This window comes from Cryptosporidium ubiquitum, assembly GCF_001865345.1.
Source record: "Cryptosporidium ubiquitum isolate 39726 chromosome Unknown contig_3, whole genome shotgun sequence".
Lineage (NCBI taxonomy): Eukaryota > Apicomplexa > Conoidasida > Eucoccidiorida > Cryptosporidiidae > Cryptosporidium > Cryptosporidium ubiquitum.
The window spans coordinates 410-16,453 of NW_021639817.1; the positions used below are offsets into that span (position 1 = coordinate 410).

General features: G+C 33.3%; 4 protein-coding genes across 4 annotated transcripts in view; 1 reads left to right on the forward strand and 3 right to left on the reverse strand.

Moving 5' to 3' along the window:
- cubi_03347 (uncharacterized protein) overlaps positions 1–1,320 on the reverse strand; it is a gene marked incomplete at both ends in the record, with an annotated part of 1,455 nt that extends 135 nt beyond the window's left edge. The window contains 2 exons of the mRNA XM_029020360.1: positions 1–848; positions 909–1,320. The exon at positions 1–848 is cut by the window's left edge and continues 135 nt beyond it. Coding sequence (XP_028874804.1) covers positions 1–848; positions 909–1,320 — 1,260 coding nt within the window. The remainder of the gene's footprint in view (positions 849–908) is intronic.
- A 346-nt stretch (positions 1,321–1,666) lies between these two features.
- On the reverse strand, positions 1,667–3,805 carry cubi_03348 (protein kinase; the record flags this gene model as incomplete). The annotated part of the gene is made up of 1 exon (XM_029020361.1): positions 1,667–3,805. One exon carries the CDS (start codon positions 3,803–3,805, stop codon positions 1,667–1,669), a length of 2,139 nt encoding a protein of 712 aa, XP_028874805.1.
- A 406-nt stretch (positions 3,806–4,211) lies between these two features.
- On the forward strand, positions 4,212–12,002 carry cubi_03349 (DNA polymerase epsilon catalytic subunit; the record flags this gene model as incomplete). The annotated part of the gene is made up of 1 exon (XM_029020362.1): positions 4,212–12,002. The coding sequence occupies one exon, from the start codon at positions 4,212–4,214 to the stop codon at positions 12,000–12,002; it is 7,791 nt and encodes a 2,596-aa protein (XP_028874806.1).
- Positions 12,003–12,362: 360 nt separating this feature from the next.
- On the reverse strand, positions 12,363–15,926 carry cubi_03350 (uncharacterized protein; the record flags this gene model as incomplete). The annotated part of the gene is made up of 1 exon (XM_029020363.1): positions 12,363–15,926. The coding sequence occupies one exon, from the start codon at positions 15,924–15,926 to the stop codon at positions 12,363–12,365; it is 3,564 nt and encodes a 1,187-aa protein (XP_028874807.1).
- Positions 15,927–16,044: the final 118 nt, after the last annotated feature.

The following is a 16,044-nucleotide window of genomic DNA, read 5'->3' on the forward strand; positions in this document are numbered from 1 at the left end:
AGTAGTAGTAGTAGTAGTAGTACTGCTACTATTACTGGTAGTGGTATCAGTAGTGATAATGGATTGATTTTTAGAAAAAGTTTGTTTTTTTTTAGTTGAAATATTTATTTGATTTGAAATATGAACCTTTTCATCATTAACGTCCGATACCTTATTATTATTGTTAAGATTTGGATTTCCAAATTGATTTTCTATTGAACTACTACTTACAACTAAAGGTTCCTTATCTCCAATATATCTAACCATTGTAGTATTAAAGTTTATTGGTTGGTAGTAGAAGTGGTCATTAATTAATGGATTTTTAGCATTAAACCATTTAATTCCCATATTTGTATTAAAAAAAACAATTCCAGCAATTGGATGGCTCATTATTAATGGTATTACATATTTTTGAGTAATACTATTACTGTGAGTAACTAACACAATTTTTCTTGTATCAAACTTCAAACAATTATTTATAAGCCAAAGTAAAAATGATGAACTTGAAATATTTTTAGATTCAGCTCCATCTTTTAAATTGGTTAATTTCCCAGATTTTCCATAGCCGGGAGGTGAAACTGCTGCTATGGTAAAACCATTATTATAAGCTTCATCTAGCGCTTTTGACTTCAACCAAGTATCTGCTAATAATTTTCCAATAAATAAAACTAATCCCTTTTCTTCACTCTGATCTTGTTTCCAAAATACTATTTCAATATCTAGTTCTGAAGAACAAGATAAAATTTGGGTGTTTCGACTTACTACTGATTTTGTATTTTTTTTTATAGTTGATATTTGACTTTTAATATTAGTTTCATAATTATCATCTGTTGAAATAAAAATACTATTTGTATCATATGATGAAAACACTGTAATAAATATCAATAAAGTTTCTCAGAATTTTGTATTTAATTTTAAATTAAACTTACCTAAAGATTGATAATAGAAATAACTAAAAATTGCCGGTACAAATATAAAAATTAATGCTAATATACCATTTAATTGCCTTAACTTTTTCCCTCTATGCGATTTTGGTTTTACGCATGTCCTACCAATAACCCAAGAAATTCCCCATGATATTATTGGAAAACCAAAAAATCCCATAAAAAATAATACTACTTGAACTTTATCTTGTTTATATTTTGTTCTTAACAATGATTTTGATGTTTTTCTCTGAATTATATTCAGTATCCTAACATGACCATTCATATAGTTTTCATTATAATCTTCATCATTACTATCATTATCACTATCATATTTTTTAGATTTATTATCTTCTTTATTATTATCTATATTCAATTTCAAACTCTCGATATTCTTTTTTTTACTTCTTGAATCCATTTATTATTTTTCAACTTTTTTTTCTACTAAATTCTCTGAATTAAAATAAACCTCTATTTTTTATTTCAAATAATATGAATATTATATTTTTTGTCCACATAAAAAAATGTATTGGCAATTTTACTTGTAATTTTGCATGCATGTAAAAAATGACGTAATTGGTTTATTAAAAAAAGCAATTTCCAGGTGTGCCGAACCCTCCCGCCAATTCCATTAGGCAAAATGTCAAAAGTAAAAAAAAATTACGAAAAAGATAAGAAAATAATAAGAAATAACTAAACTAATTACCTTAAAATTCTCTTAATATAAATCTGATAAAAATCTAAATGATAAATATCAATTTTTTTTAGATATTGACTACATTTTGTATAAGTGGATGCGAAAAAGCTTGAAAAATGTTGGGCCTCTTCTCAGGATCATACGTCAAAAGCCAGTTAATATATGATTTAAACTCAGGAGAAACATGGTTTTCAAAAATTGCACCTTTTTCAGCTTCCAAAGGTATCAACGAAAATGCTTCAGCAATTGAATTACTCTTTAAACCAAATGGTCTCCTTAAATGAAGAATCTCGAAAAATATACAACCAATCGCCCAAATATCAACTTTGTGGGAAACTACTCTAGGGTTATCTAATGAATCTCCAGGTCTTAGAAGAATTTCAGGAGGTTGATACCAAACAGTTCCGCCTCCAATTCTCTCAATAATAATATTCCCAGATTCATTATCAGATTGTTTACTAAGCCCAAAATCTGCAATTTTACAACAACCTCTATGGAGAATAATATTTCCAGGCTTTAAATCATAATGAATTATTGGTTTCCTATCTGGAGAGATTTTTTCACCATTTTCATTCAAGTTATTCAAATAAAGAATACCCTCCAGAATTTGTCTTATCCAAATGATTGCTAGTTCTTCTGGAACGCTACCATTTGTTTTAATAAAAGTATCCAAATCTGGACCTTCACATAACTCCATAATAGTTACAAGTCTGTCATTGTCTACTTCAAAGCAATGAAGCATATTTACTATATTTGGATGTTTAAGATCTCTATGGAGTTTAATTTCATTGCTAACTCTTTCTACACAAACCATTCTTTCATGTTCTGTCATATCAGGAGTAAGTTCGTGAATTTTTGCAGCTGTAATATTCCAAGTATTCATATTCAATACTTCCCATACCTCAGCAAATCCCCCTTTTCCTATCATATTCAATAAGGTATATGCTTGAGAGACAGATAGAGTGCTCAAGTTATTATATCTCGAATTCTGTTGGTGTCTAAACAGTCTGGACTTTTTAACATATAAACTTCTTTCAATATCCAAGTTAATTCCTGATAGTTCCAGTTTTCTTGTAAACTCTAACACATAATCTTGTCTTTTATTTAATATTGAAATTGCCATATTCTCTAAATTTGTAGTATGGTTTTTTTCCATCATCTCAATACAATTCAGAACTTGATATGGGGTCTGATTTATATACCCTTGGAGACGATTCTTTAAATTCATTAAATTCTGAAAATTTAAACCATCTCTATAAATTTCATCATAAATATAACCAAGATTTATTTGTGACACATGATTTTCATTTTTGTTACATTTATTATATGTGCTATTTGAAACCATTGTATTATAATGAATATTTTCAGTTGATAATAACTGACTTTCCTCAATGTCAGACCTTTGTAGCTCCTTCAAAGTATAACATGAGTTATTCATTGAGTTTATGCTACTTCTTTTACTTAAAGCCATACTTTCACTAAGTATTGATCTTTTAATATAACTATTTGCATCATATTCTTGGTTTTCACTTGAATCTCTGCCTCTTTTATTTAAATTTTCTTGTTGTGATCTTTTTCCATTTCCACTTCTTTCTTGTTCTTCAAGAATTATTTGTCTTTTTTTCTTTAATATATTGCTATTTACAGCCGGAGCAAGACCTACTTGAGATTCTTGCCAGAATAACTGGTACCTATTAAGTTCTCTTTCAATCTTTTTATACTGAATTACTGATGTTTTAAAGCTATTTTTAATAAGAGCAAGCTTTCTAGTGAGACTTTGCTCATTATCCTTCAGTTTCTCTTTCTTCAAGGCAATCTCATTACATTTCTTCATAATTTCTTCTATATTCTTTTTGTTTCTTTCCATAGACTCATAATCAATACAGGTTGAGATATTCTCCTTTATTTTCAAAAGTTGTTCTTTTAACTTTACAATGTTGTCGAGAATCTTATGTTCACTTTCGGTACTTTTATACAACGAAAACCCAGAATTTTGGTTTTCTGTTTCTTCTCTTTCTTCATCTAGGTGGATAAAAACGCCTCTCTTTAATTGTAATCCATTATGTGAAGAGGAGTGAAGTCTTCCGTAAAATGATTTATACCTACTCAAATACTTCGTTGCAAGAATTTGTTCATGCGCGGAGATTCGATCAATTCTATTTGAGCTCAAGTCTAAATTGCCCTCATCTCTATTTTCTGTATTCATCCTGGTCTAGGCTCAGACCATCATACAAATTTGAATAGTCTTAATGTCTTTCCATTTAACAACTAATTTTTCAATTTACCAAATTTTCAATTTTCTACAAAAAAACTAATTTCACTAAAACTTCCAGTATTTACTTGTATTATGACAATGTGGGGAAATGTCCTATCACCGGTACTAATATTTGCAGGGCTTGGCGCCAAACACACACGTAATTATTAATCATTTTAAATAAAAAATTGGGAAAAGGAAATTTGCTCTAAATGGCTGAAAAGCAAACAAAGTTGGGCTATTAGTAGATATTAGACCAAGTTGAGTAATGCCTTACAGCATTCTTAGGTCGGAATCAACTGAAGTAGATTTAGATTTGAAAGTTTGGAAGTAAGCTTGGTGTTAGAGAACAAGTATAATGAAGAGGAGTAAAACCTACAAAGAAAATTGGCGAAGAAAGTTTGATGGGAAAAGTGAAAGAAAAAAAAGTAGGTTTGATTTAGATGGTTTTTCGAGCATTGACAAAAAATTTGGAATCAATCTCCAAAAAATAGGGCCAAACTACAGGGAAGTTGGCTACTTATACAATGTTCAAGTTTCATCTGAGTTAATATCTGAAACAGGAACTTCATTGAAAGGAGAAGATCTTGGAAATTCGGATTCACCCGAGCTCATTGAATCTTACAAGGAACGTTCTTGTCTGAATTTGTATTTTATTAATAAGCAGGGACTTACATATAAAACTCCATTCTTCTTCAGGCCATACTTTTACTTGGAAGCAAATAAGGGAGTAGATGTCCATTGGATGTTAACCAATCTTGAAAACAAGTACAGAGGTACCAGTGTAGAATTTATCAATATTTTAAAAGAAGATTTAACTCTAGATAACCACTTAATTGGTGAGAAGAGGGAGCTTATTAAAGCTTCATTTGATAATGTGAAAGAGCTTGTCATTACCAGAAACGAAATTTTGGATCATATAAGGAAGAATAAGATGGAGAAAAGCAAGAATGAAGACTTTGAACTCTATTATGAGCAGGATCACCAAATCCACGAAAATAAAAGCATTGATGTATTAGACTTGGTTTCTGAGATTTATGAGTATGATGTTCAATATGAAACACGAGTTATGATAGATAACTCCATTTCTATTGGGATGTGGTACGATTTTGTGCGTTGGACCCACGAGCTTTCAGAACTAAACTGCTTAGAAAATGATACATCTGCACCAGATTTAAGAAGTTTAGCTTGGGATATAGAAACTACCAAAGATCCTTTAAAATTTCCTAATGTGGAAAAAGATCAAATAATGATGATTTCCTGTATGTTTGAGGGTCAAGGATACCTGATAACTAATAGGGAAATTGTTTCATCAGATATTAGTGATTTTGAGTATTCTCCTAAAAAAGATTTTGAATCATTTTTTAAGTGTATTAACTATAAAGATGAAAAAGAACTTATTTGGGGTTTTCTAAAACTTATCCAAACCCTAAGACCACATATTATAGCTTCTTATAATGGAGATAACTTCGATTTCCCTTTTCTATATGAAAGAGCAAAAAAATATGACATTGATGTCTCCAAGGAGTGGGGAATTAGGATGGAGATTGATCATTCATCCACAGGAGGACCTCAATCTACTTCTAAAACAATCTTTTCTGGAACTAGTATAATCCACCTAGATTGCTTTAGATGGGTAGAAAGGGATTCCTACCTTCCTTGTGGATCTAGAGGCTTAAAAAGTGTGACTAAGGCAAAACTAAGATATAATCCTGTGGAACTTGACCCAGAATTGATGGTTCCCTATGCAAGAAGCAATCCTCAAGTTTTGGCTGAATATTCTGTTTCAGATGCAGTAGCTACATACTTTCTTTACAAGACCTATGTTCATAGATTTATCTTTGCTTTGGCTACTATAATTCCCTTATCTGGAGAAGATCTTCTTAGAAAGGGATCAGGAACTCTCTGTGAACACTTACTAATGAAGGAAGCTTTTAATAAGAATATCTTATTTCCTAATAAAAAAGTTCAAGAAACTATGGAGTTTTACCAGAACAGACCAATTCTTAATAGTACTTATGTTGGAGGAACTGTAGAGTCTTTGTGTAGTGGAGTATTTAGAGCTGACATTCCTGAGAGTTTCAGTTTGGACATTAATACACTTAGAAATTTGCTTGAAAGACTAGATTCTACTTTGAAGTTCGGTATAAAGGACGCCGGTACCACATTAGAAAATATTGAAAATTATGAAGAAGTCAGAAATGGAATTTTAGAGAAGCTAGAAGGTCTAATAAAGTCTCCAAAAATCAAAATTGAGCCTTTAATATACCATCTAGATGTGGCTGCTATGTACCCCAATATTATTCTGACCAACAGACTGCAACCTACTGCAGTTATAGAAGAGACAACCTGTATGAAATGTCCATTTAGCTCAGAGTCAGAACTCTGTCAGAGAAAGATGAATTGGAGATGGAAAGGGGATGTTTTCCCAATTTCCAAAGGAGAAATGGAAAGAATGCTTAATCATATGCAGATAGAGACTTTTGAGAATATTAAATATGAGATAGGAGTAAATAAGAAGAAAAAATATGGAGATCATGAAAGTGATTCAGAAAATGATGAGAAAATTGAAGATAATGTAGAGAATGTCAATTTGAATAGTAAGGAAAAGATAAAATGGGCTTCTTTAACTCCTAAACAACAATCTGAGATTTTAATACAAAGAATGAAGGCTTATTGTAATAAGATATATAGGAAACAGACAGAGAATATTGAAGAGACTAGATCTTCCATAGTTTGTCAGAGAGAAAATCCCTTTTATATAGATACAGTAAGACGTTTTAGGGATAGGAGATATGTTTATAAAGGTAAGAAAAAAGAAGCAGAGGAAAAGTTAAAGAAGGCTGAATCAATGGGAGATTTGTTGGCAGTTCAAGAAGCTCAGAATGAGGAGGTTCTTTACGAATCCCTACAATTAGCTCATAAATGTATATTGAACTCTTTTTATGGTTATGTTATGAGAAAAGGAAGCAGATGGTTTTCTATGGAAATGGCTGCTATAGTTACCTGGGTTGGAGGCAATGTTATTAGAGAGGCTAGATCTTTAATGGAAGGTATCGGTAGACCTTTAGAATTAGATACTGATGGAATTTGGGCAATACTTCCAAAAGGATTCCCAGAGGAGGTAACCTTTAGATTAAAAAACGGAGGTAAGAAGAAGATTAACTATATTTGTACTTTGTTAAATCAACAGGTCCATAAAACATGGACCAACAATCAGTACTTAGAGTATGATGCAAATCTTGGCAAATATAACGTCAAAGTAGAGAACTCTATATATTTTGAGGTAGATGGTCCATATAAGTGCTTTTTCATCCCTGCTTCAGATAAACAGAATAAGCTTCTTAAAAAGAGATATGCAGTTTTTGACTTTGAAAACAGGCTTAGAGAGCTTAAGGGGTTTGAATTAAAGAGAAGAGGAGAACTCCAACTGATTAAGATTCTTCAGGAAGAGCTATTCCCAGCATTTCTAAAAGGGAATTCCAAGAAGGAGGCATATGAATCAGTAGCTTCTATATCAAAAAAGTGGCTTAATTTGATAGATACTAAAGGGAAAGGTATTCTTGATGATGAACAGCTATTTTTTTTAATTTCAGAATCTAAGAATATGTCTAAGAGTGTACAACAGATGGGAAATGCTAAGTCAATGTCTATTACTACAGCAAGAAGACTTTTTGAATTTCTTCAGAATCCTTCTTACATTCAAGATAAGAACATTGTTTGTAAGTTTATAGTTTCAGAGTTCCCAAAAGGAGAAGATAAAAGCCAGAGAGCAATTCCACTTTCTATTTTTTCTACACCTTTGGAAACAAGAATTTCCTGGCTTTCTAAATGGCTTAGAATAAGCAAATCTGGAGAGAGGAGCAAAGAGGATCAAAAACAGGAAGGTAACATCATTAATAAGGAAAATGAAATTAATAAGTGGAATGTTCGTAATATTCTTGACTGGGAATATTACAAAAAAAGACTCACAAGTACTATTTTGAAAATAGTTATAATCCCTGCCATCAACCAGGGAGTTCCTAATCCCCTCCCAGAATTAGAGGTACCGAATTGGGTAAAATATCATTCAGAGATTGTATATACTAATCAGCAGAAGATTTCAGAGTATTTTACTGTTGTTAAGAAAAACAATGATTCTTCTGAGCTTCAGACTAACATTCCCAAACTTTCAGATCCAGGCCCAGTTGAAGAAGTTAATGATAGAACAAATCCAGATATTGATCTTCAAACGAGTAATATAGTGGAAACAGATAATGGGAAGTTACCAGAACCTTCAAGCAACGATCAAATAACAAAGCTTGATAGAAAGTTGACTAAAAGGGAAAGGATTGAGTTATTCAAAGAAAAAGGACTTAAATTCTGGATAGAGTATCATAAGAAGTTCTGGCTGGAAAGTTTCCATGCATTTAATTTAAGGCAATCCGAGCTTGAAAACAAACTAAAGAACATAGACAAGGCAAAGTTGGAGCATTTTGGAAAAGGTAACAAAACTAAAGGTATCGAATTTTTTTCAGAATACCAGTTCTTGACTAGAGGGAAATTTCATATTTTGGACATTTATCCTCTAAGGGTCAAGGAAAGAAATAGAGGAGACCAGGATGAGGATTTACTTGGATTTTACAATGTTGTTATGTACTCAGAACAGACTGGAGGCTGCTTTATTGTTACATTTGAGTTCCTCAGACGCTTTTACATTGCTACTAACGTCCAAATACAAGTTATGGACAATGATAGTGATGGAGAATTTATCACAAAATCTATAGCTACCGGAAAAGAGTTACCTAGAGGGGTACCGTATGATTATTTAACAGAAATTATTATATCAGAGAGAAGATTTCAGAAATCAAAATCAACATTAATATGTGATAATAATACTGTTGGAATTTATGAAGCAAATATACCACTTGAATTTTCTATTTTGGAGAGATTTGGTAACATGATTGAAAGTAACACTCCTAATGTTGAGAAGTTACTACTCAAAAATGGTGCAGTTTCTGACAAATTTTGGAGTTCAGCTGGGTTAAAGCAAAAGATCTTAAATTATGGTGATATCATTCATTGGTTATTTCTTTCTATATGTACTTTCGAAGACAGGAAGTGCTTTTCTCTTGTAGATCTGAGTAAGAGAAGGATCTATTTTTTACTTGGCTCAGGACCACCAGTACCCCACAATATCCTCAAATCTGAACTGGAGAGACATGTTAGAGAGGATCGAAGATTAGCAAAAATTACACAAATTCATGTTAATTACTTGAAGACCATAAAAGAATCTCTGGAAGAATTAGATCAACTTTTGGAAAATCTAATACAAGAATTCCCAAAAGAACCAGTGGTACTGTTGGTTAATTCTATGGTTGGTTTGGAAGAACTTAAAGCACATAATAGTAACTTAAGTCTTTACGGTACTATATTAAGAGGATATGTTTCTGGATTAGAGCATGAAAAAAAGATTATTGAGACTAGAATGGTAACTTTGTGGGAAGAGAAAAGAGATATAGATCAAAATAACCTTTTCAGCAAATTTAACTGGTATAAGGACTCAGTTAAATACTCAATAAAAACTTTAAAGGAGGGGATCAGCAAACTTCAGCTAGCTTTAGAACTTTCTAAAGCTTTGAGACTTCCAGTACTATATTTGCTTCAGTTTGAAGACAACCTGACAAACTTTTTATACGACATTATTTACTCTAGAGAGCTTCATTCAATGGGACTACTAAGCTGGGGATCTTTGAGTTCCACTCCGGATCTTGGGAATCCAAGGCTAATCCAGCTCTCTAAAAGTGATTGGGATCTAAGAAGGCTTGGATACTTAATGTCAACAAAAGATCTTAATTATGGAGGATATAATAATGGTACTGGCAATTTAAGTAATGGTTTAGATAACTTTGAATTAGATATATTGGAGGTCGTAAGGCCAGGAATTTACAGGAACTATGGGGTTAAGCTGGATTTTAAGCAATGGTTAATAATAGAATCTGTAAGGAATTGTAAAAAACTTTCTGAAAAATATAAGTTGGATGACTTTGAAAAAGGAGAGAAGAAAATCCTGGGAGCTGAATGTAAGAGAAAGAATACAGAAAAAGATGACAAGAAAGATATTTTAATCTACAACCTTGGAAAGAAAAAACACCTGAGTAATCCAAATAATAAGCAAGGCTTATTGATTTCCCAACCTCTCTATAACCATTCCTCACTTTCCACAAGCTCGGCTTTTCTGTGTCTAGAGAAAACCATTAACAAGATGAGGTCTGTGATCGAAAGCCACGAAAATATTGGGTCAATCTTTAGGATTTACTGTGGCCAGAAACGCTTTAAAAGTGAAGGATCTGATGGAGAAAACGACAGGTCTCGGAAAGAGGAAGACAACGACAAAGATGAGAAGTATGAGGATGGAAACGAGGAGAGAGATGATGAGGATGAGGATGAGGATGAGGAAGAAGAAACTTCAAACCTTTTGTTTGAGTTCATGGTTACTTTACAGGAGAGGTTCTACTCTTGGTTGTCTTCTCCAAGCTCTCTTTTGTATGATCCTGCTCTAATAGAAATGACCAAAAACTATTCTCATAAGTATTTTAAATCCCTGGAAGCTGATATGAGGGAAATGGGGATTCTGGTGGTTTACGGGAACATTAGAAAAATGGTCCTGACATTTAATGTGGAAGAGTTAAAGAACAACAGTATCAAAAATACTGGGGATCTGAGGGCTCATTTTTCTAAGCTTATGCATATTTTGAACAGCAGAGAGCTATACTCGGGTATTTCTTTAGATCCTTCTTTGGAGTACAAATCTATGATTCAAATTGACAGGACAAACTATATTAGAAGGACCATGGGAAGAGGAGGGTTAGGTGAAGGGTTAGAAGACCCATACGAAATGAATTTAAACTTGTTGAACTATTTCCCAGTAAATTCAAGAAAGTATATAGTTAGTGAGATTTCAAACTTTTTGATGGAGCCTCTTAGGGAACTAAGAAACTATCTCAAGAAAAATCCTAATATATCTATTAGGGAATCCTTCAAAGTACTAGGAGATATAGTTTTAGAACAATTTGGACCACTTAGTGAAAATTTTCAGAACTTTTTACAGGCTATTTCGAATCCAGGTGCCTACATTGCAAGTAAATACGGAATACAACAGTTTGAAGATCCATTAAATGATATTGGATGGAATGAGAATATAAGGGAAGAAGATAAGTGGGACTATGAGAAGAACATGGATATTTATACTTCAGGCTCTAAGAATCAGACATTGGAAGAAAATAATACTTTACTGTTAAGTAAGAACCTGGAAAACTTGGATTTTAATAAAGGAGATGATGTTCCTTTTGCTATTTACCCAAGTTCTAAAAAAAAGAAAGGAAGTAACTCCTATAGAGTTGGAGCCTCACTCAAAACAATAAGAGAAAAGGTAAATAAGAAGAGAACAAACTCAAAAGATTTGTTTGAACTTCCTCCTTGTATTGGGAAAGTTTTTAGTGGAAGTAAGTCTTCTCTGAGTCTGGAACTTATTAAATTGTTTATTTATATATGGGGACTGGATAGGTCATTTTTTATGGATGAGAATAAAGAGAAACAATATGAACAAATAATTTATATGGTTTGTCAAACTGTTGAAATTTCAGAGTTTAACCCAATAGTTACAGAGAAATGGAAAAGTCCCTTAATTCCTTATATAATAAAGGACTTCGTTTGCCCGAATTGTCTTGAAATTGAGGATTTTGACTTTACAGGAAATGCAATCCAAGATGAAGATGATATTGAATTTTTAAATAACGGTAATAATAATATCCCGAGACAGAAATTTACTTGGTACTGTAACCATTGTAACTTTTCCATTGATAATGAGATTTTAGAAGAGAAACTTCTCCTTGAGTTTTTTGAAAGATTGGAAGTTATTCAATCACAAGACATTCTCTGTTCAAAGTGTAATTCCGTCCAAATTGGACACATGCAAAAACATTGCCATGAGTGCACTGGAGAGTTAACTACTAGACTTGGAAATCACAAGGGATTCCATAACTTTTTTTCTCTCTTCAATTCAGTTGCTCACTACTATTCAGATCTAAATAATGGATCCAACAAAAAACCAGAATTTCAAGGTCTTATTGAATTTAAAAATATGTATGAAAACATTCTTTACATTTAAAGTAGGAACTTCTTTAGTAGTAAATCCAGAAAGGGGGGGGGGCAGAAAAAGTCAACACTCACTTAGACTCCAGAAGAGACTATAGAAAAAATAATTTGTTATATATAACTTACTATAATCTAAATTTATCTTTTAACTACCTATCCCAACAAATTTCAGTTCAAAAATAAAAATACCATGAAACATTAAATATATGAGAAAATTAATATATGTGAGGTTTGGCGGGTTTTGTGTGCATTGAAGTGCATGCGATGGGGGGGCTATCCTTGTAAAATGACCTCTTTTCTTCGCATAGTAATTATTTTATGATATAATGAACTCTTTATCATCTGGTTACTACTTATTTTAATATTTAATCGGTTATGAGTCAACTATTTTGCTTTGGACCAACTTATGGACGTTGCACAAAAAGTCAACATAAGTAGTTTCAAAGCCATATGAATCCTCAACCAACATAGCCTTAAACTTGGCCTCGACCTTTTGTGAGACTGGAGAGACCAAAATGACAGGTATGTAACAATTTACAGAAAATCGATCATTTCTAATTTGTTGTATTACATTTGAAATGCGTTTAGAAATATCAATATTAGTTTCCATTGTAGGTGAATAGTCTTCAGGAGGAAAGGAGAGTCTGTTAAAGTTTTCAAAATTGATAGAACTGGCGCCAAAAAGTGTTGAAATGACTCCAGAGTCTACCTGGGGTCCAACATAAAGATATATTTCCCTTCCATTTTCTAATACATAAATTCCATCCGAGAGGATTCTTTCTCCAGAACAGGCAATTGAGTGATTCAGCCAGTACCTGGTGATCTTAGTAGCCTCAGATGGTAAAGTAGATCCAGAAATGGAATTGCTTATGCTCATTAAATTGGGGTTATTTCCAGTATTGTTAGATAAATCATTTTGGAGAGAAATCTGGTAAGGAAGTCCAACAGATTCAAGCTTTTGCAGGTCGTTAGTAGATTCTGATAAAATTATAGAATGATGCAAAGGATAGAGTCTAGGGTAAAGCATAGCAGTAGTGAAGCTTACTGACGCATGAAGAAGCTCATACAATCCAACCAGCTGTTCTGATACATTAAACTCTAAAACAGTGTTCAGTGGCATCAGTGATGGATACTTAAATAATGATGAAATATAAATTAGAGTGAGCTTAAGAGAATCAGGAAGAATAAGTTGTCCAGTTGATGATGTATTTGCGCAATGTTCTCTGTATGAAAATAGCATGTCGATAATTGAATTTAGAGTCTCTTGTTTCCAAGCAGTGAGGATTGCACTGGAGTTTTTATTAGTAGAGAATGGTAGTCCGGGAACTACTGATGTTGCTGCAGCTATAGCTCCTGATGATCCTACAGAAGAGGAACCAGAGGACCCAGAAAAGCCTCTCTGGCCTTTTGATACAATATGGTGGGCTGCCATTCTTGCATAAATATTGATTATAGGTTCAATAGAAGCATATCTAAAAGCTGTAGTAATGCTAGTAGTAACCGGAATAGATATAGTAAGTACTCTCAATAGTCTTTGCCGTTTATCTTTGCATGTATATAAACAAGCAGCTTGCAGGAAGACGCTCTTTCTTTGTTCCAAATTCTCCTCATGACGGAGAAGGAATGCTATTGCAGTACTGCTATCTAATTTGGGAATTTGGAAAGCTGAAAGGTCTGGAGTTGGACTACCTGCTGTCCATGGTGCATATATCTTCGATACTGCAATACCTTTCGAACAACGTAGCTTAAATGTACAGTCATAAGCCACATTTTGTAGAAAGAATATACTGCAAAGGGTTTGGTAAATATCTCTATAAATCTTTTCAAAAGGAAACTCCGCAAACAAACGTGTTTTCCCACCTGTGTGCTGTGATAAATATGCAAATGTACTAGTAGGTACTGAATTGGCGCCAAATATTGCTCCCATACCTCCACTAGGACTGGAAGCTCCCTGGATTTGCTCTCGTGTTGAAGAACCACTTTCGCCAATGTCTGTTACAATAAAAGTATCCAGAGAAACGTTATTTTCTCTACAAGCTTGAATTATAGTATCCAGTTGCTGAATATTGTGCACTAAATACCCAGAAACAAACCCCAATGACGGCTTCATCCCTTTAGAAGCTCTGCGAGGTGGAGATTTAGGTGCCACATTGGTCTCTTTAGTATTTATGGCGGCAAACCCAATATTAGGTACAGAATTTACAAAAGAAAAGATAGACCCTGTAGAATTTCTTGTTTTAAATATTTGGGTGGCGAGAGAAACTGCAGAAAAGTATGCATTATGAGGAGTTGAGTGTGAGATTATTAAAGAAGGAATTCGATCAATAAGTTCATGAAGAAATTCAAGTCCTTGTGCAACAGGGACACACAGTTCTGATAAAGGACAAGGAAGAAAGGGTTCCATTATGTCTGATATTACACACATTTTAATTGGAGGCTTTGAATCTTCATTCAACTTTTGGTATGGAAATAAGAGGATTTCCCTTGAATAGAGTATAAGAATAACGTTGGATTCTGGTGAACTCTGTGCCAGCTGGGTGAAAATATGTTTAAGACAGTATAAAATAAGGTTTGTAACGTTTCCTTGCAATGCCATGGAAGAAGCCTCAATTACAAAGCAGTAACAAGGTAGTTCTGGAGTTGTAGTTACACCGAGACTCGCCGGAGCATAGTAGTCCACAACACCATGATATATCTCAGGATAGTTGTTTTGGTCTTCACTTGGAAATTGATAACTTTGCGTCTTAACTTGAGATTGTAATAACCTTAAGTAGTCCATTGGAATGTCAAATGTGTGCCCACAAAAATTGCAAAGACACTGGCTACCACTTTGAGAAACACAAGTAAATGGGTTTGCATAAGCTCTACATCTTATACATCTTATTGGTTCTATATTAGATGAGGAGTTCACAATTGGTACTGGCTTCTCAAACTCATTCAAAAGTGGAAATGGTTGGATGATCGCTGCACATGGAAGTTTCATTGACTGTAGAATTGAATGTTGACTTGGAATTTGATTTAGAGTTAATTTATAGAACTTGCTTGTCGCATTTCCTCTATCTATAAGCATTGAATGTGGCTCTACAAGAGAATTTGGTGGAAATGAATACTTGTCACTTTCATAAATATTACAATCTTTCTCAGTTATGTTTCCAAATATTGGTCTCGGTATTTGCGATGGATCTACTCTAGATTGTACTGGTTTAGTTAAAGACGTAACAAAATTGGTCGAATTCTCAGTCATATATTGTTGCTGTTGTTGTTGTTGCTGTTGCTGTTGTTGTTGTTGTTGCTGATATTGTTGTTGCTGCTGTTGTTGTTGCTGTTGCTGTTGATATTGTTGTTGTTGATATTGTTGTTGGTGCTGTTGCTGTTGTTGTTGCTGATGGTATTGGCGCTCTTGAGCTTGTAAATTTGTCTGATACTGACCTGGCTGGAATATTGTAGAAGAGCCAGAATGTGGCGCCGATGTCATATTTTGTTGCATGGGGGGGGTGTTAATTCTTGATTCTGGTTGGGGCGGGAAATTCATTCCTGAAGCACTATTATATGAGGAGCCAGTAGTTTGAATGTTTGAATAGTTCAAAGAAGGGTGTGAACCCTGGTGAACAGATTGTGGTTGTAAATTTGTGGAATTGTTATATATATTATAGTTATAACTCTGATTTGGATTAATTGTAGCATTATTGTTTCCCTGATTGTGTTGGTTATTGTTCATTTGCTGATTATTTGTATTTTGTAGGTAATTGTTTGTCTGACTGCTACCATATTTGTTGTTAATTACGGGATAATTCTGGGCGTATTGAGGCATACTTTGTTGTGAGGATGCATTTTGAATGGCTGACGAATTATTTGCTTGATTAGGAGTGTTATTTATCGGTAAAGTATTTCCATTTTGTGAGTAATTTGACGTGTTGAAATTTGGATAAACTCTCATTATTTATTTAACTTCTTGGGTATTAAGTGTTAATAACCCACGTAATAGAGGATTATTTGTGCTCTTAATAGTAATTAATTATTCTCACTAAAAGAAATGAAGAAAAAAAACAGAGAAA